General features: G+C 47.9%; 2 protein-coding genes across 3 annotated transcripts in view; one reads left to right on the top strand and one right to left on the bottom strand.

The window, feature by feature from the left end:
• ALS2CL (ALS2 C-terminal like) overlaps positions 1-20,262 on the top strand; it is a 703,387-nt gene that overhangs the window by 549,290 nt on the left and 133,835 nt on the right. The window lies entirely within an intron of this gene.
• Positions 1-20,262, bottom strand: part of TMIE (transmembrane inner ear) — a 70,785-nt gene that overhangs the window by 17,359 nt on the left and 33,164 nt on the right. For both annotated transcript variants that reach the window (XM_066585165.1, XM_066585166.1), the window contains exons 2-3: positions 16,307-16,424; positions 9,438-9,587 (exon numbers count right to left, since the gene is read on the bottom strand). In XM_066585165.1, coding sequence (XP_066441262.1) covers positions 9,438-9,587; positions 16,307-16,424 — 268 coding nt within the window. The remainder of the gene's footprint in view (positions 1-9,437; positions 9,588-16,306; positions 16,425-20,262) is intronic.

Below are 20,262 nucleotides of genomic sequence, written 5' to 3'. Positions count from 1 at the left end.
GGATCAGGTGAACGCCAAGTACTTAAACTGGGGCCGTGGCTCGCCTCAGACGTATGCTGGCAGAGGTTAGGGAAAGAACTGCTGCTGAGGGGAAAGTGTTAGTGTAGGGTGCGGTTAGGCAGGGATCCTGACTTCAAGAACCCAACAGTCCTTCTTAGGGCTACTCATCATTGTGTGCATTACTATTGTGGATGAGGATGATGAGACACTGTTGTCTCTCAGTAAGGTCGTTGTAAGGGCAGGAAGTCTGAGGGAGGAGCGCACAGAGGATTCAGAGGAAGAGCAGCTGGACGATGTGGTGACTGACCCCACAAGGCTTGCTAAGCCTACTCAAGACAGGGCTTCAGAGGGGGAGGCAAGTGCAGCAGGAAGACAGGTTGGAAGAGGTAGTGGGGTGGCCAGGGGAAGAGGCAGGGCCAGAGCCAAGAATCCCCCAACTGTTTCCCACAGCACCCCCTCGCGGCAAGCCTTCGTGCAGAGAGCTAGGCATTTAAAGGTGTGGATGTTTTTTAGTGAGAGCGCGGACAACCGACGAACAGTGGTGTGCAACCTGTGTTGCACCAAGATCAGCCAGGGAACCACCACTACCAGCCTCACCACCACCAGCATACCCAGGCATATGATGGCCAAGCAAACCTCGATGTGGAACGAATGCCATTTACCACCTCCGGGTCACACCACTGCCTCTTCCCCTGTGTCACAACCTGCCACACAGATCCAATCCCCCTCCCAGGATGCAGGCACGAGCACCTCCCTGCCTGCACCCACACCCTCACCTCCACAGTCCTCCACACCATCCAGCAGAGCCTGGGACCACTCACGTGCTACCCACACCGAGGTTAGTGGGTCCTACCTTGGTGATAGTTTCAGCGTCGTATTATGCCACCTCCTCCAAACCCCCCCCCTCCTCCTCCTGTGCCACCTCCACCTCTCAATTAAGAAGCGCGAGCACGTCGCCAGCAGTCAGTAGCGCGCTGCAGCACAGCGGTGGGGAAGCGTCAGCAAGCGGTGCTGAAACTAATCAGCTTAGGTGACAAGAAGCACACCGCCCCACAGCTGTTACAGAGTTTGACCAAGCAGATTGACCTCTGGCTTTCGCCGCTGAGCCTCCAACCGAGCATGGTCGTGTGTGACAATGGCCGTAACCTGGTGGCGGCTGTGCAGCTTGGCAGCCTCACACAAGTGCCATGCCTGGCCCACGTGTTCAATCTGGTGGTTCAGCGGTTTCTGAAAAACTACCCCCACTTGTCTGACCTGCTTGGCAAGGTGCGCCGCGTGTGCGCATATTTCCGCTAGTCCACCACGGATGCTGCCACCCTCAGGACACTGCAACATTGGTTTCAGCTGCCAGAGCACGGACTGCTGTGCAACGTGCCCACATGCTGGAATTCTATGCTGCACATGTTGGCCAGTCTTTACGAGCAGCGTAGAGAAATTGTAGAATACCAGCTGCAACATGGTCGGCGGAGTGGTAGTCAGCCTCCGCAGTTCTTCACAGGGGAGTGGGCATGGATGGCAGACATCTGTCAGGTCTTTGGAAACTTTGAGGAGTCTACACAAATGGTGAGCGGCGATGCGGCCATTATTAATGTTACCATCCCGCTGCTTTGCCTGAAGAGAAGCTTGCTATTAAGCTATCAGCATAAAGGCTGATGCATTGTGGTTAGAACAGGAGATGGGGGATGACAGTATGTCGCTTGATAGCCAGACCACCCTAACGTTTGTATCTCAGCGCGTTTTGGAGGAGGAGGGGGAAGAGACTGCTGGCCACACTGCAGAGGGTACCCATGCTGCTTCCCTCTCATCTGTTTAGCGTGTATTAGCTAAGGAGGAGGAGGAGGATCATGAAAGTCATCCTCCTAGTGAGGACAGCGATGTGTTGCATACTGGAACTCTGGCACACATGGCTGACTTCATGTTAGGCTGCCTTTCCCGTGAGCCTCACGTTAGACGCATTCTGGCCAACACGGATTACTGGATGTACACCCTTCTCGACCCACGGTATAAGGAGAACCTTTCCACTCTTATTCCCGAAGAGGAAAGGGGTACGAGAGTGATGCAATACCACAGGGTCCTGGTGGAAAAACTGATACAAAAGTTCCTATCTGACAGCGCCAGAAGACGTAGTTCCGAGAGCCAACTAGCAGGGGAGGCGCGGGGAGCAGGCAGCATGTCCAGCGCAGACAGGGGAACACTCTCCAAGGTCTTTGCCAGTTTTATAGCTCCCCAGCCTGACTGTGTCACCACTCCCTAGTCAAGGCTGAGTCAGAGGAAGCACTGTAAAAAGATGGTGAGGGAGTACATAGCCGATTGCACCACCATCCTCTGTGATCCCTCTGCTCCATACAACTATTGGGTGTCAAAGCTGGACACGTGGCAAGAACTTGCACTGTATGCCCTGGAGGTGCTGGCCTGCCCTGCCGCTAGCGTCTTATCAGAGAGGGTGTTTAGTGCTGCTGGGGGGGAATCATCACGGATAAGGGTACCCACCTGTCAACTGACAGCACCAACATGCTTACACTGATTAAAATGAACAAATGCTGGATTTCCTCAGACTTCTCTTCTCCACCGGTGGAAAGCAGCAGATCATAAGATTCTTTTAGCTGCTACAGGAGAAATATGCATCCACTATCACCCCCAAAAAGGGGAGAAGCAGCTTGGTCTATCCCTCTCGGATCTTACTCCTCCTCCTCCTAAAACAGCATGTCATCACGCTGAACTGCAAATTTTTCTGCGGGCCAAAAGGCTCTGTTAAAATCAATTTTTTCGATGGGCTGCCTCCAGGCTCTGTTACAAATTAAGCAACAACAACCTCTATCTTTAAAAAATGTTTATGGGTTTCACCTGCCCTCAGGGTAAACCAATTTTTCAGGGGTACACTTGTACTCTTGGTACACCAATTTTTCAGGCCATTGCCTATACTCTTAGCAAACTAATTTTTCCAGCCTTCGCCTATACTCTTGGTAAACATTTTTTTTAAGGTGTTCACCTATACTCTTGGTACACCAATGTTTCAGGGGTCCGCCTATACCATTGCTACAGAAAGGTTTGAGGGGTTTGCCTATGCTATTGCTACAGAAAGGTTTGAGGGGTTCGCCTAAACTCTTGCTACAGAAATGCTTCAGGGGTCCACCTATACACTTGCTACAGAAAGGATTGAGGGGTTCGCCTATACTATTGCCACAGAAATTTTTCAGGGGTCCGCCTATACACTTGCTACAGAAAGGTTTGAGGGGTTCGCCTATACTCTTGCTACAGAAATGTTTCAGGGGTCCACTTATACACTTGCTACAGAAAGGATTGAGGGGTTCGCCTATACTATTGCCACAGAAATTTTTCAGGGGTCCGCCTATACACTTGCTACAGAAAGGTTTGAGGGGTTCGCCTATACTCTTGCTACAGAAATGTTTCAGGGGTTTGCCTATACTACTGCAATGGAAAGGTTTCAGGGGTCCGCCTATACACTTGCTACAGAAAGGTTTGAGGGGTTCGCTTATACTCTCGCTACAGAAAGGTTTGAGGGATCTGCCTATCCTCTTGCTACAGAAATGTTTCAGGGGTCCACCTATACTCTTGCTACAGAAATGTTTCAGGGGTCTGCCTATACTCTTGCTACAGAATTATTTTAGGGATTCGCCTATACACTTGCTACAGAAAGATTTGAGGGGTTCGCCTATACTATTGCTACAGAAAGGTTTGAGGGGTTTGCCTATACTATTGCAATGGAAAGGTTTGAGGGGTTTGCCTATACTATTGCAATGGAAAGGTTTCAGGGGTTCGCCTATACACTTGCTACAGAAAGGTTTGAGGGATTCGCTTATACTCTTGCTACAGAAATGTTTAAGGGGTTCACCTATACTCTCGCTACAGAAAGGTTTGAGGGGTTCACCTATACTCTCGCTACAGAAAGGTTTGAGGGATCTGCCTATACTCTCGCTACAGAAATGTTTCAGGGGTCCACCTATACTCTTGCTACAGAAATGTTTCAGGGGTCCACCTATACTCTTGCTACAGAAATGTTTCAGGGGTCCACCTATACTCTTGCTACAGAAATGTTTCAGGGGTCCACCTATACTCTTGCTACAGAAATGTTTCAGGGGTCCACCTATACTCTTGCTACAGAATTATTTTAGGGGTTCGCCTATACACTTGCAACAGAAACATTTGAGGGGTTCGCCTATACTCTTGCTACAGAAATGTTTCAGGGGTCCACCTATACTCTTGCTACAGAAAGGTTTTAGGGGTTCGCCTATACTATTGCTACAGAAAGATTTGAGGGGTTCGCCTATACTCTTGCTACAGAAATGTTTCAGGGGTCCACCTATACTCTTGCTACAGAAATGTTTCCGGGGTCCACCTATACTCTTGCTACAGAAATGTTTCAGGGGTCCACCTATACTCTTGCTACAGAAATGTTTCAGGGGTCCACCTATACTCTTGCTACAGAAATGTTTCAGGGGTCCACCTATACTCTTGCTACAGAAATGTTTCAGGGGTCCACCTATACACTTGCTACAGAATTATTTTAGGGGTTCGCCTATACACTTGCTACAGAAACATTTGAGGGGTTCGCCTATACTCTTGCTACAGAAATGTTTCAGGGGTCCACCTATACACTTGCTACAGAAAGGTTTAAGGGGTTTGCCTATACTATTGCTACAGAAAGGTTTGATGGGTTCGCCTATACTGTGGGTGCACAAAGGCTTTCCCATTGCATTGTTCAGCTATCTGACACATACACGGAATGAATTGTGTGGGGACACATGGGTTTCCCATAGCTATGTAACTCACAGCACCTTGGGTCACACAAGGTGGAGGCTGGGACCGAGCCTGACCCCGGGCCCGCTCACGTGCTTCCCACATAGACGATTGAGGGTCCTACCTCGGTCACGGTTTCTCAGGCTTTTTTTATGCCACCTCCTTCTCCTGCTTGGAGTCTGGGTATCAGCGCTGGTCGACATGTATTTGCTTATTTGCTCTTGTGTTACCACAGTTATCTGAGACACTGGTTTGGACCAATCAAAAGAAGCATAACTGAATTAATGAGACTTTCACAGCAGTACTAGCATCCGAGTCCGCTTTACACCCACGATTGCGGAGGGTGTGGGCAGAGGCCGAGGTCCTGGAGCGTGAGGGGGGGGGGTGCAACTGAGCGAGGTTTGGCCTGTGGAACTCCTTCATGGTTCATCCAGTCTTTTGAGCAATAAAAGCAACCGTAACTGATTTAATGAGACGTTCACAGCAGTACTAGCATCCAAGTCCGCTTTATGCCCACGATTGTTGAGGGTGAGGGCAGAGGCCGAGGTCCTGGGGGAAAATGGGGGGGGGTGCAACTGTGCCAGGTTTGGCCTGTAGAACTCCTTCGTGGTACATCCAGTCTTTGGACCGAGTCTGACCCTGGACCCGCTCAAGTGCTTCCCACACAGAGTATTGCAGGTCCTACCTCGGTCACGGTTTTTCAGGCTTTATTATGCCACCTCCTCCTCCTCCTTGGGGTCTGGGGATCAGCGCTGGTCGGCATGTATTATCTCTAGTGTTACAACTTACTACAGTTATCCGAGATACAGGAGTGGAGCGTTCACAGGAAGCGTAACTGATTTAATGAGACTTTCACAGGATCACTGTATACCTGTGGTGGCTACTTTTGCGACACCTCCTGCTTCAAACCAATCTTTGGTGTTAGTATGTGCTGCTGTATTGTGGAGATGTGTAGAAGTGCTGGCACCTGAGTCCCCTTTATGCCTACGTTTGCGGCTCCTGACAATTTTGTGACGGAGGTGGCACGGGATTGGAATTATGCTCGTACATAAATTTATCAGCAATTCTCATCAGCATTGTGGGCTATCGCCCACATTTCAAAGAGGGTCGCTGCCTAGGCCTGCCAACCTTCTACAGTGTGTGTCTCCTGTTCCTCCTCATCCACTTATAAATAGACATGGGGGTGGTGTGGCTATTAACCCTTTCTAAACCACTGAGTGATCTCTGAAGACATCATGATTTAAGGCTGTACAGCTCCGATGTTGGAAGACGGCCGTCGGGGTTCCCTTACTGTATATTGCCAGCCTCTCTGCTGTCGGAGTCTATCCAACGTCTCAACTCATGCAGTACTGGCTTTAGCCAGCATATAGCGCTGTTGTATAACGGCAGAAAAAGAGTAAGCCCACTAGAAAAGCCAGGATACAAATTGGATTGGAAAGGGTTAAGCCAGCGTGTGGCATGAGGGCAGCTGAACGCTGCACAGGGAAAATTTTGTGTGCGCTGTGGACGCAGGCTCATGCGGGGGTGGGACAGCAATGCCAGCATGTAACCCAGGAGAAGAGGCAGTGGTGTCACCTGCAGGCAGTGATTGGCCTTGGTTGCAGCTAGTGTGGTGCTTAGCTAAGATGTGCCAGCGCATGTGCATTGCTGCTTATGGTCTGTCCCAAGTAAATTGTTACGGGGGTGACCGCCAAGCTCTTGCCCCCAATTTGGCTTAATAGTGGGACCTGGGAGCCTCAGATGCACCCATGCATGCTGCCTCTGCCGTTTCCTATCCGTTTCTGTGGTGTTTCCATGTCTTTCGGATGTTTTCCGGTGATTCACACAACCTCCCCAATGCGGAGCATTGGTCACCTTGAAAAATGCTTGAGTCTCCCATTGACTTCAATGGGGTTCGTTACTCGAAATGAGCTCTCGAGCATTACGAAAAGTTTGACTCGAGTAACGAGCACCTGAGCACTTTGGTACTCTCTCATCTCTAGTCATTAACTAAGCAGAATGCTAACCATCAAACAAGCATGGCCAAGCTGCCACCAAAATCAACAGTCATACAATGTGCTGAGTTCTGTGGCTCTCTAAAGCAGGGAGCCGTGTTGGATGTGGCCCTCACGTTCAGCTAACAAAGAAAGACCTGATTTAGGGTCTCCTTTCCATGACCATACACCATGTGTAGGGAACCCCCTTGGGTTCTCTACAGTTATCAACCTTGTTGGGTAGCCCAAAAATCGCTTTGTATTGGGTCTCACATCATCCTTTGTATCCAAAAGCCTCCGATAAGAAGAAGCTACATTCATGGTTTGAGAGCGAAGCTTTTGCTTGTATCGAAACCTTGAATAATACCAGAAAATGATCACCATCTATAACGTTCCTGAAGGAACAAAAACGTTTCCGTCTCATTGCTGGTTCATTATCAGCGAGTTTGCTTGATAAGTTTAGTGCCGGTACATTCTGGTCTAGGCTAATGATAAACGAGCCAACAACAATACATTGAGGGGGAGGCACACTGTTTTCATCCTGTGAGTTAATGGAATTACATTGAGGAGCAGAATACATATCTAGACCTGGGAACGCATCCATTATCTGCCACTACAAGCTGTTATGTATCTAGCACCGCTCTGGACCTGACATCTGTGATTACAATAAATATGTGCACAGACAAAGCCGCAGCTTCACAAGCTTCTGCTGATTGAATAATTAGCTAAATTTAATAGCTTTGTAAGAGCTAATTACATAGACAGAATCTAATACAGGAGATGTGGTGTATGGGTTGATGAAATGAGCATTCAAGGGTTGCTCCAGATTAGAAAAATATTAGAAACAGCACCACACCTCGCCACAGGTTGTATGTGGTACTGCAGATCAGACCCCCAATCACTAGTGTTGAGCAATTTATTGCAACATTTTGGTTGAGAGTACCTAACCTGATTTTCAAAAGGTAATTGTTAATTAGAACAGCTGATTCCAACTCCTATTTAAATCAATGGGAGTAAAACTCAGCCTCACTAAATTGAGCTCTGCAAACAAGGTGCGTTTCTTAATTGTTAGCACTGATGCTTTTCAGTGCTAAGGTCCTAGATACAAGTCCGATCAAGGATCATATCTGCATGGACTAGGTAAGATTTATGCCCAATGTCCATGGCACACACAGATGCTAAGTGCGGAATCCTGCACAGAATCCGTGCGTGCCCGCGGCCATGGGACATTTTCTTACCTCTCCAGATCCACCGTGGGTCTCCTCACAAAGGACAATGCGATGGCAGCCCATGGGTGCTTAATGGTTGCAACCGATGGCATCTGGCTAGAATAGTCCATGCGAATAGACAAGCGACTTTGGTAGAAATCCCATCCACATTCAATGCAGGGGGCCTCACACACATATCCTGCAGGTCAGTGCAGGGTTATATAGCTTCTATGGAATATGGGAGCAGAAGACCCACCAAAGTGCCTCCATTAACATTGCAACACCGGACACAGCAATGAGTCACTGTTCCAATTGTTTTGGGATGATGGTAGGGTTTGTGTTTGGCACAGATGCACAGACTCCATGAAGCCATGGACCCCAGCTGTCAACAAGGCACTGTGAAAGCTGGTGGTGGTTCCATACTGGTGTGGGTTGCGTTCTCATGCATAGGTTGGGTTCCCTGGTACACCTAAACACCTCATTGACTAGTGCCTACATCATTTCACTGACGAGTGACCATGTGCAGCCCTTGTTAAACGTCATCTTCCCCCACAATGATGGGATACTGCAGCAGGATAATGAACAGTGTCTTTGGGTCCCAGTTGTCCAGAATTGGTTTGAGGAGCATTCTGGAGATTACCTACAAATAGTGGGGCCTGCACATTTGCCCTACAGGAACCCAATTGAGCATTCATGGGATGTGGCGGAGAGGTCCATTCGCACCCAAGATTCTGCAGCTACAAATACCATGCAGTTGGGGGTGATTATCCAGATGGAATGGCTCAACATCCCTCCAGACATCTTCTGTCCACTTGTGGAATCGATGCCACATTGAGTTGATGCACTTCGCCAGGCTAAAGGGGATGCTACACAATATTAGTTCCTGCCCATGACTTTTGCATCTGAGTATACTTATCAATCTGCAGAATGTCATTTGCAGTAAAATCAGACCATGAGATGGTCTGATGGCTTAGTCTCTAGCCCCTCTCTCTCCTCTCAAGAACGAGCGTCTAAGGTGATTTATGACCTAAACAAAGTTACATTTTGATTTTCCTAAATCTTACCGTATCTTGGAGAAGTAGTCTACAGTATAGCAGATAGAACTCTGTGCTGTCCTCACACGAACAGGAAATCAGAGCTACTAGACCCTAGAGCAGACACTAACCTTGGATGTTGAAGGTTGCTGTAATACTTTTGCTTCTTATTGTAGATTGTGGCTTATGATGGATTCAAGGGCTTACAAGACAGGTCAAACATGGAGGGGTAGTCTACTATATAGCGTATTCCACTTCAACTGACCACTTCAGGCATTTACTGTATACATGGCATATATGTCTCTCAGGAGATGATAAAAGCAATAAGAGGAATTACCTTACAAATGGTGAGGTGGAGCCCCCTAGGAAACCTCCTCAGACAACCTTACCCCACCTTGCTATTGAGAATAGCACCCACGTTTCCTGGGTAGATTGCTTAGTTCTGGTTCTTCTACAAGACTTACCCCCAGGAATTTCCGTCAGCTCATTCAATGGAGGGACAGACTCCAGTTTGTCAGCATATTCCTTCCCTGCTTGGCGCTGAGCGTAACGAGCTTCAATCTCTTTCTTGGTCCTGGGGATCCGACACTTGAAGATGCAGCAAAGAGTGATGACTTCACAAGGAAGAGAAGAAGGAGAGGAGACAACTTGTTGGTTATTTGTTACATTGTATCCAGATGATGTTTATTACATTGTATCACCTTACTTTGTTGTAAACTCTCATAGTTACAGTACAAGTATAATACTGGAGCAGACATCAGCACAGTGCGAACAGGACCAAAGTGTGCAGCACCAGAACTGTACATGCATCAGGGATCCACAGCCGCTGACTCTTTAGCATGTCAGGAGAGCTGTGGACTGGAATGATATGCTGGGAGTTGTAGTTTTACAACATCTGTAGAGACACTGGCTGCAGATCACTGATGGAAATGTATAAAAGTCATCCCTATAAACAGGTACATCTATACAAGGCCTGTGACCATTGATAGCACTGATCATGTATAGACAGTGATAGATCCCATGACCTACCCAGCAGCAGAGCATGCTGGGTATTGTAGTGCAATATAGTATTCCTTCCTATGAATAATTTAAGTCATTCCAATGAGTGATTTATGGGTTCATTAATATTATAAACTTTCTTAACCCCTTAAGGACCAGGTTGTTTTGTACCTTAAGGACCAGACACTTTTTAGGGATTTTACCCATGTGGTGGTTTTACTGTTCTATTTTTTTTTTCCTTTAGCTACCAAAATTATTTTTGCTGCGTTTTTTTTCTGCGACATATAGGACTATTTTTTTTATATCATCTTTTCCGTTTTTTTAGTTTTATTGGGTATAAAAAGCTAAAAAAATGGTTTTTTTTAAAACAATTATAGTTTTTTTTTTTAATTATTTTTATATTTACACTAAAATAAAGTATGAGAATGGGTTCCTCTATTTGTTTCGGACGTTTTGATATATAATATGTATGGTTTTTGGTTTACGGGCGCTTATAGCAACGTTTTTGGTTGGTGTTGGTTTTGGGTTATTTTCTTTCTTATGTATATATTATTGTTTTATTCTGGATTTTTATTTTACTTAGGCCGCCTGCAGATGGGCGGGTCAGATCCGGCGGCAGGAATTCTTGCCGCGGGACCCGACCCGAGCGCCTGCAGAGAGCGGCGCGTACTCAACCGCACCCTTGGCGAGCCCCGCATAGAAATAGAGCATACCGCGATTTGTTTTTAGCGCGGCCAAATCACATTCATCTGCATAGGATTGCATTTGTTAACTCAATCCTATGGCAGCTTTCAGTGGCGAAATTCCGCGGGAAATCCCGCCACGGAATTTCCGCTCGTGTGCAGGCGCCCTTATTTATGTAATTGTGTTTTTTACTATCTATATCCCCCATGATGTCATGTAAGACCTCTGGGGGACATTCACATTTTTTTACATTTATTTGACACTTTCCCACTGTAGCTAGGGCGTCCATAGGAAAGCAACCCCTGTGGTGACATTAGTCACTTGCAGAGCTGCCAGGGTCTAGTCTGACCCTCCAGCTCTGCAGTAGCAGGGAATCCCGGGAGGTCACATGACCCCCCAAGGCTCCCGTAGTGAAAGTACAACTTACTTTTACTTTCCCCATACAGTGCTCATTGAGCACTGTATATCGGGGAAGCAGAAGGCAGGAAGGGTTAAAAACCCCTCCTGCCTTCTGCTCAGGGTTATTAGCTGTCACTAACAGCTGATAACCCGTTCCTGCCTCTGACTGATTGCAGAGGGAGGAGACTTAAAGTACCGCCGTAATTTTACTATCGGCGGTGCTCTAAGCCCAGGACCAGCCGCCGTAAATTTACTGTGGCTGGTCCTAAACGGGTTAAATAATGAATTTTTCAAAAATGATTGTGAGAGAAGTTTATGATGCAGCTCTGAATGTGACTGGAGTGTAATACATAATTTAAAGGGGTTTTCCAGGGGTGAAGAAAAAAAAATTCTATGGGCAGGGAACAGTTGAGAATAGAAACATAAGCCATACTCACCTCTTATGTTGTCCCTAAGTGCAGTGCAGCAGTGTCAGTCCCCTCCACTGCAATCCAGGAGAAGGCTCTGGCTGTCACATACTTTTCATTGCACACGTGACCATTCAGCCACTCACAGACTTTAGCAGTCCCTTGTTATTCATAGCAGTAGTGTCGCGTCCAACCAGGACATGCTGGATCCGCTACCTGAAGTACTCACGCAAATGCACACCAAACAGTGGTAAACAATACAGACAACAGCAATAAGGAAAACATAGTCCCTAAATAAGCTAACCCAGGGAAGGCACCTGCCTATACGCAGGTTACCCACCCTGAGAAGGGCGAACCTGACCACGTACCTAGGCCACCAGATGACCCTACGTGGGATAGGAGAATACCACAGCAAACAAGATGAAAAAGATAATAACCGCTGAACTAACTTGAGAAGACTCAGGCAAGGAGGACATCCAGCTCCAAACTCTGAGTTCCCCCTAAGCCAGAGGAAGGCCTCCTTCACATGGCCATAGGTATTTTCACGTGTGCCCGCTGGCGCTGTAAAAACATGTGAACGGGCGCACAAATCTAATGTTTGTGCACCCGTTCAGTCTGCACAGGCCCCGGCGCATATACGCCGAGCCCGCAATGCCGTTGCCTTAACTCCCCTTCCCTCCATCTCGCCGGCTCACCTCCTCTCTCCTTCCCTCCGACTGTTTGTAATGGGAGCTAAGCACCCTCCCTTGTCAGTAGCCAGCAATGGGAGAGGCCGAGCTTAGCTCCGCCCCCACTCCACTCCATTGCAAACAGCCGGAGGGGAGGAGAGAAGAGGGAGGGAGTTTAGCAGTCGTGCTGCTAAACTCCCTCCCACCTCCCTTCTCTGGCCGCTGTCATTGGCTCCCATAGGAGCCCATGCAGCGTCCGACGTATTCCGGCCAGAAAAATAGTTCCAGGACTATCTTTTCGGCCCGGCGCTATATTGTCCCGGCCGGGCGCTTTTACACCACGGAAATACGGCCATGTGATCTGAGGCATTGGAATCCAATCCATCAGACCGCAGCGTATATCGGCCAGCCATGAAACCGGCGGCCGATATACGCTCGTGTGAAAGAGCCCGAAGACTGAGATTAAACAGCATTGAAGTCAAGCACAAGGCCAGGTTAAAACGTCCTGACAAATTACCCACAGGTGAGGCTGAGCACTTCTCACCTAATACCACTCCCACCAGGGCCAGAAGATAGAGAAATACATACAAAACCTGCACCAGATTCCTTAGAAAGGAAGTGATCCTAGAACCGTAGCAACAAGTATCCCTGCTGAAACTTGTAATTGGCTGAGCGGTCATGTGTGCAATGAAAAGCACATGTCTGCTGAAGCCTTTTCCAGGATCGGAGTGACGGAGAGCACGGCTCCTGTGCTGTACCGGGCTGGGGCCGCATGAAATGTCAATATACCTTATTTTTCCATATTCAACGATTCACACCTAGAATAAGTTTTTTCACTCCTGGAAACCCCTGTAACAAGAAAATAAGGCCAGCTTCACATGGGCGCAAGCGTATCTGCATACGCCTGAGTGCTGCGTATTTGTGGAATGAACAATGCCTTTTTGCACGCACATTGGTGTACTTTTTGCCACTGCAATACATTCCCACTTGCCCGTGGCAAACAAAGACGCACCAACCAAAATGGCTAATTAGTTCTTTTTCCAGCGCAATTACGCAGTGTTTCACGTATCTCCTTGTGCATTATGTGTGCATCTGCGCACTTCCCATCCACTTCTATGGGAATCTTTGGTGCGCAAATATGCAGAAAGAAAAAGTACGTTCTATTTTTCTTTTTTTGCGCAACTAAAATGTGCGGACAAAATACGGAAATGTGAATGAACCCATTGACATCAATGGATTCTACTAGCTGCGAACTGCGTGCTCCAATACGTCCATGTAAAGCTGAGCTAAAGCTTTGGATGTGATTGGGGTATGACACAGGATGAAGCAGCAGAAATAGGAGTTCAACTCTACATGTGACTGGAGTATATAACCCATGATGTAATAGCAGAGCGGTGAACGCAGATCGGGATGGGACTGGAGCATTAGACATAATAGAACAAAACTGTAATCCTGGCTTTCAGTGTGACTAGAGTATAAGCCATGATATACTGTAACATCATAACTGTGTCTGCAGCTCTGGATGTGATCCGAGTATTAAGCTGACCATAGATTAAATGATTACCATTGACCACAGTTTTTGTTAGTGCTAATCGTTACATCTACAGAACGCTGAATGATTGGTTCTGCCAATAGAAATCTGCACTATTGATTGGACACATTGTTCCTACCATTGTAGGGTTTGCTTTACTGTCATCCATACAAATGTAAGATATTTCACCGGCCGCAAACAATTCTGCATGGGAAAAATTGCACAGATTGTAATATATTTTCCTGTATGATCTGACAGAAGTAAATTGGAGATATTTATTATTGCAGCTCTTGGAAGGTGGGTCAGACAAACGAGAAAATTTTTTTTTTAAATGTCTGGTTATGAAGGGGTTAAAAAGCCCACAGATGAAGATACCACCAGACTGTGCTAAATAAAACTATGTGGTTTTAGGGTTAATTTGTAATCTATTGGTTCAGCTCTTGCGGTGATTACTCTGACTTGGGACTGACAAAGTAGATTTTTTTCGCTGGGAGGTCAGTCTTTGGGGCCCCATAGGAATACGAGGCCCCATATAGTTAACCCGATTTACAACATTGTATCACATTGTAGTTAAGTTATTAGAAAATGTTAAATACCAAGTTAACGTTTATAAAAAAAAAAACATATTTGCTACCGATTTAGCAATTGTTTCATAGTTTTTTTTTTCTCTTTTAAATATTTTTACATTGTTCAAAAACTTTACAAAACTTTCTTTTAGCTCCCACAGGAGACTTGGAACTTTGACTCACTTGTACTATATACTGAAATACTTCAGTATTGCAGTATAAAGTACTTTTTGCTGTTGCATATTAAGTCCTGCCACAAGCAAGCATTAATGCATGGCAGCCCTGGGAGCCTTCACTAGGCCCTGGGCTGCCATGCTAACTCTTTGGCTTGCTGCACTCATGTCACAGGGCGGCTGATGGAGCTGCATATTATTTTGGCACTATATGGTGGTATTATGTGGGCACTGAATGGCAGAATTCTATGAAAAATACACTAAATGAGCTTTTTATTAGAGACATTAGCCTTTTCTCAATTGTAGCTTCCCTGTATGGAAATTAGACATGAGACCCCGGAGTGCAGCATAAAATCAAGTGACAAGTTTTGGTGTGAATCCACATTAAAATGGTAAAATCCGTCAATCTGAGTGACTTTGAATGAGGCCTGGCCATAGGCAAGTGACTAGCCAGTGTCAGGATTTCAAAACCTGACAACCTTCGGGAAAGAAGGGACTTGGGGGAAGGTAGGAGAGTTTCTTGTGTAACAGTGTCAAGAGTATACCAAGAATGGTGTGATCAAGAAAAAACATCCAGCGAGAGGGGATCCTGTGGAGACAAGCAACTCATCAATAAAAGGGATCAGAGGTGGATGTCAATAATTTTCTGATGAACATGCAGTGTTACAGATTTTGCATCGGGGCCCAGAAGCTTCAAGTTACACCTCTGAACCAACCATTCAGTGTATGAAAAAAGGCAGGGGCAGCGGTCCAGAAGTGGAGAGCGTATGACCCCGTCTGGGAGCTATACTGTATAATGGGTGTGTTCAGTGAAACGCTATTGTGCTAACTGGCACCCAGTGAGGAGGTGCCGACGGCCCAAGTTATACACAAAGGTGGTGTAGGCATTAAAGGCTGTGCAAAAGTCTCAAAAAAATATATATATATATACACAGCGAAAGCCCTCACTGACTGACACATTCAGGGTACCTACACACTTGCGATATCGCTGCATTGTAATCTTTAAGGGTAAAAAGTGAGGAGAGTGGGAGGGGCCGTACATTCTGCAGAGGGACATCGGTACATGCAGTCTGAGGAGAATCTAACGCTCCTATATGTGTATACATATTTATTTCTCGGTTACTCTAAAGTAACCATGACTTCAGAAAATTTTCCATGCAAATAACTAAACACCTGCACCAAATTAACTTGGGCGAAGCCGGATATATTAGCTAGTATAATAATAAAGAGAAGCCAAGATAAAGTCCTTGGCTTTGTGTCACATCTGTTCTTCTCCAAGAGATCGTGCCACCACCTAGGTCTTTTTTGTAGACTTTTAGTGTATGACAGTGTTATGTGGGCACTGTATTGTAGTATTATTTAGATACAGTGTGGAGTTTTAGCATATTGGCATTCCTAATGTTGATAATCATCACCATAAATGGCAGCAGCAATAATATATCTGATGTCAGGAAACGCTTACACACGATCGGAAAATCCCTCTAAGTGTAAACACTTCTCCACAGTCCTAATGACAACATAACAAATTGGATCAATACAAAGTTCAAGTATATTAAATGTAGCTGCAGTGTTTGTGCCGCCAATGAATTTGTGACTTCTGTTGGTCATTGCTGCCGCCTGGTGGCCACCTACTAAAATTACAGACACTAAAGTATTTGATGATTCCTTAGTGAATTCCCTAACTAATTTTTTTCTACTTCAGAAGAAAACCCATTCTCTCTCCAGGTGTGACCTACACTACCCCCTGCAGTATTCTGGGTGACTACTCTGGTCTACAACGGGCCAAGAGGTCCAAGATAGTCACCCGCCGGCTGCTAGACAATACGTTGAACTGATGTGAAGACGCTGCTGAACAATCTGAAAGCAGAAAGTTTTAGATTTCCACTTAGAAGATAATCTGACTTACTGACTGCAAGAACAAAGATGGAGAACACCCCAATGACCTGCCAGAGCCGCAGCCCCCAGAACACAACCGTCTCTGATGTCACCGGGTCCGGCTTCTTCTTTGGGGGATCTGTCGGTGCCTAAAACAAGAACCAAAACAATACATAAGCCTTGTAGTCAGATTCTGTCAGTGATAGCTTTATGTAGAGCTGTATAGTGGATGAGGGGTGAATGAGACATAAGACCCCAGTGTTGCGGGTTCATCTGGACTGGACTAATTCAGGGAGCACTAAGCAGTCCCAGCAAGCATTAGCATAGAGTCACCAGTAGGAGGCAGCATCAGTCTCAAGGTATATATCTCAATTGAATTCAATTTGTATCTATATTAGAGATGAGCGAGCACCAAAATGTTCGGGTGCTCGTTACTCGAGACGAACTTTTCGCGATGCTCGAGGGTTCGTTTCGAGTAACGAACCCCATTGAAGTCAATGGGCTACCCGAGCACTTTTGTATTTCGCCGATGCTCGCTAAGGTTTTCATTTGTGAAAATCTGGGCAATTCAAGAAAGTGATGGGAACGACACAGAAACGGATAGGGCAGGCGAGGGGCTACATGTTGGGCTGCATCTCAAGTTCCCAGGTCCCACTATTAAGCCACAATAGCGGCAAGAGTGCCCCCCCCCCCAACAATTTTTACTTCTGAAAAACCCTCATTAGCAAGACATACCTTAGCTAAGCACCACACTACCTCCAACAAAGCACAATCACTGCCTGCATGACACTCCGCTGCCACTTCTCCTGGGTAACATGCTGCCCAACCCCCCCCCCCTCCCGCACGACCCAGTGTCCACAGCGCACACCAAAGTGTCCCTGCGCAGCCTTTAGCTGAGTGTATATGTGTTTCTGTGATTCTGGTCAGCAGCCCCTGCAATGGGAATGTGATGCTGGAGGGACACACCCCTATGAGGTCAGCCTGCCTGTCTGCAGAGACAGTATGAGAAGGAAGCAGGATGTGATGACACAGAGAGAGCAGCAGCCATCTTTGCAGAGAGAAAACCAAGTGTCTGTGCTGCATGGAGAGTGTGTGGAGATCTTAGAGGACTGTTCTGTGCAGCTAACCTGTGTGTAATTCAGTCCAGAGGCAGACAGAGTATAAAGAGACAGAATGTTCAGTGGAGCCATGCTGAAAGGACTGTGCCCAGTGGCTAACCAGTAATACTGACATTGTGGCTGTGGACATTGCCACCAAAGCTAAAGACTGGCAGTGCTGTTGAGTACCGGACGGTAACTGCACAACCCTGGCTTATATCACACCGCGGTGTATGGATTCTGCAGGACTGTCAGGGTGCTGAGCTACTTGCTGTTGGATCCCATTTCATCCATTTTGTTTTCCTGCCTGCTGAGAAGGATCTTATTGCCTCGGATGTTGTGATAACCGTGAGGAGAGGACGCTTCGCTATACAAGGAAGGAACGACATTGGGCCCCAACGCGCGCTTCTACAAACTGTAAGCAGTCCACCCAGACCACTGGTAAGAGGGGTGCGCACCCAAATGTGAAGTTAGGGTCAGTTAGGGATAGTTTTGGGACTATTGTTCTTTCAGTGTCCGTGCTGTGGGGGTGGACATAGTAAACGTGGAATATATTGTGAAATCTAACTTGAATTGTTACAACTATACTGTGTATTTTGCTTGTCCTTATTCCTGTTCTTTTACCATTAACTTGCCTTTATTAACCTGTAGTAAATACATTTTTCTTAACTTGACCACCCCGTGTGCATCCTTTCTGGTTGCGGAGACCAAACCACCTGCCTTGCTCTCGGTTCACAGGCTCCCTGGAACCCACCGGCGGTACATAAATATATTCCATTGCAGTGCCCAGCACAGCTGAGGTAACGTCAGGTTTAATGCAGGTGGGCTTCGGCCCACACTGCATGCCCCAGTCAGACTGGGGTTCTTTGGAAGTGGACACATGCAGTTACAACTCCGTGTGGACCGACAGCATGGGTGGGTGCCAGGAAGCCACCGGCGGTACATAAATATATCCCATTGCATTGCCCATCACAGCTGAGGTAACGTCAGGTTTAATGCAAGTGGGCTTCGGCCCACACTGCATGCCCCAGTCTGACCAGGGTTTTTAATACATATACACTGGCAGGTACAACTCCCTAATGTGAAGTCCCTGTGGACCCACAGCAGTTCGTGGGCCATGTGCCTCTTCTCTCCTAAGCTGAGTAGTTTCAGCACGGCCTGCTGACGCTTTCCCACCGCTGTGCTGCCACGCCGCGCGATACCGACTACTGGCGACATGCTGCTGCTGACACATCTTCATTGTGAGACAGAGGTTGCGAAGGAGGAGGAGGAGGGTGGTTTAGTGGAGGAAGCATACACCGCCGCAGATACCAGCACCGAGCTGGGGCCCGCAATTCTTGGGGTGGGTAGGACATGAGCGGTCCCAGGCTCTGACTCTGTCCCAGCCTCCACTAAATTCACCCAATGTGCCGTCAGGGAGATATAGTGGCCCCGCCCACCTGTGCTTGTCCACGTGTCCGTTGTTAAGTGGACCTTGGCAGTAACCGCGTTGGTGAGGGCGCGTACAATGTTGCGGGAGACGTGGTCGTGCAGGGCTGGGACGGCACATCGAGAAAAGTAGTGGCGACTGGGAACCGAGTAGCGCAGGGCCGCCGCCGCCATCATGTTTTTGAAAGCCTCCGTTTCCACAAGCCTATACAGCAGCATTTCCAGGCTGATCAATTTGGCTATGTGCACGTTTAACGCTTGAGCGTGCGGGTGTGTGGTGGCGTACTTGCGCTTGCGCTCAAACAGTTGCGCTATCGACGGCTGGGTGCTGCGCTGAGAGACATTGCTGGATGGGGCCGAGGACAGCGGAGGTGAGGGTGTGGGTGCAGGCCGGGAGACGGTCGTGCCTGTGTCCTGAGAGGGGGGTTGGAGCTCAGTGGCAGGTTGGGGCACAGGGGGAGAGGCAGTGGTGCAAACCGGAGGCGGTGAACGGCCTTCGTCCCACCTTGTGGGGTGCTTGGCCATCATATGTCTGCGCATGCTGGTGGTGGTGAGGCTGGTGGTGGTGGCTCCACGGCTGATCTTGGCGCGACAAATCTTGCACAGCACAGTTCGTCGGTCGTCTGCACTCTCAGTGAAAAACTGCCACACCTTTGAGCACCTCGGCCTCTGCAGGGTGGCATGGCGCGAGGGGGCGCTTTGGGAAACAGTTGGTGGATTATTCGGTCTGGCCCTGCCTCTACCCCTGGCCACCGCACTGCCTCTTCCAACTTGCCCTGCTGCTGCACTTGCCTCCCCCTCTGAAGACCTGTCCTCAGTAGGCGTTGCAAACCAGGTGGGGTCAGTCACCTCATCGTCCAGCTGCTCTTCCTCCGAATCCTCTGTGCGCTCCTCCCTCGGACTTACTGCAATTACTACTACCTGAGTGATAGACAACTGTGTCTCATCGTCATCGTCCTCCTCACCCACTGAAAGCTCTTGAGACAGTTGCTGGAAGTCCCCAGCCTCATCCCCCGGACCCCAGGAACTTTCCAAAGGTTGGGCATCGGTCACGACAAACTCCTCCGGTGGGAGAGGAACCATTGCTGCCCATTCTGGGCAGGGGCCCGAGAGCAGTTCCTGGGAGTCTGCCTGCTCCTCAGAATGTGTCATTGTAATGGAGTGAGGAGGCTGGGAGGAAGGAGGAGCAGCAGCCAGAGGATTCAGAGTTGCAGCAGTGGACGGCGCAGAAGTCTGGGTGGTCGATAGATTGCTGGATGCACTTTCTGCCATCCACGACAGGACCTGCTTACACTGCTCATTTTCTAATAAAGGTCTACCGCGTGGACCCATTAATTATGAGATGTGATGACCCTGAAACTTGCCTCTCTCCTAATCCCGCAGCAGTCGGCTGCGATACACCTGGATCAGGAGCTCGGCCTGTGCCCACACCCTGACTTGGGCCTCCGCGTCCTCGCCCGCG

The sequence above is a fragment of the Eleutherodactylus coqui genome, chromosome 12, assembly GCF_035609145.1.
Source record: "Eleutherodactylus coqui strain aEleCoq1 chromosome 12, aEleCoq1.hap1, whole genome shotgun sequence".
Classification (NCBI taxonomy): Eukaryota; Metazoa; Chordata; class Amphibia; order Anura; family Eleutherodactylidae; genus Eleutherodactylus; species Eleutherodactylus coqui.
The sequence above is the reverse complement of the archived record's forward strand: the minus strand, read 5'-3'. Positions and strand labels throughout refer to the sequence as shown.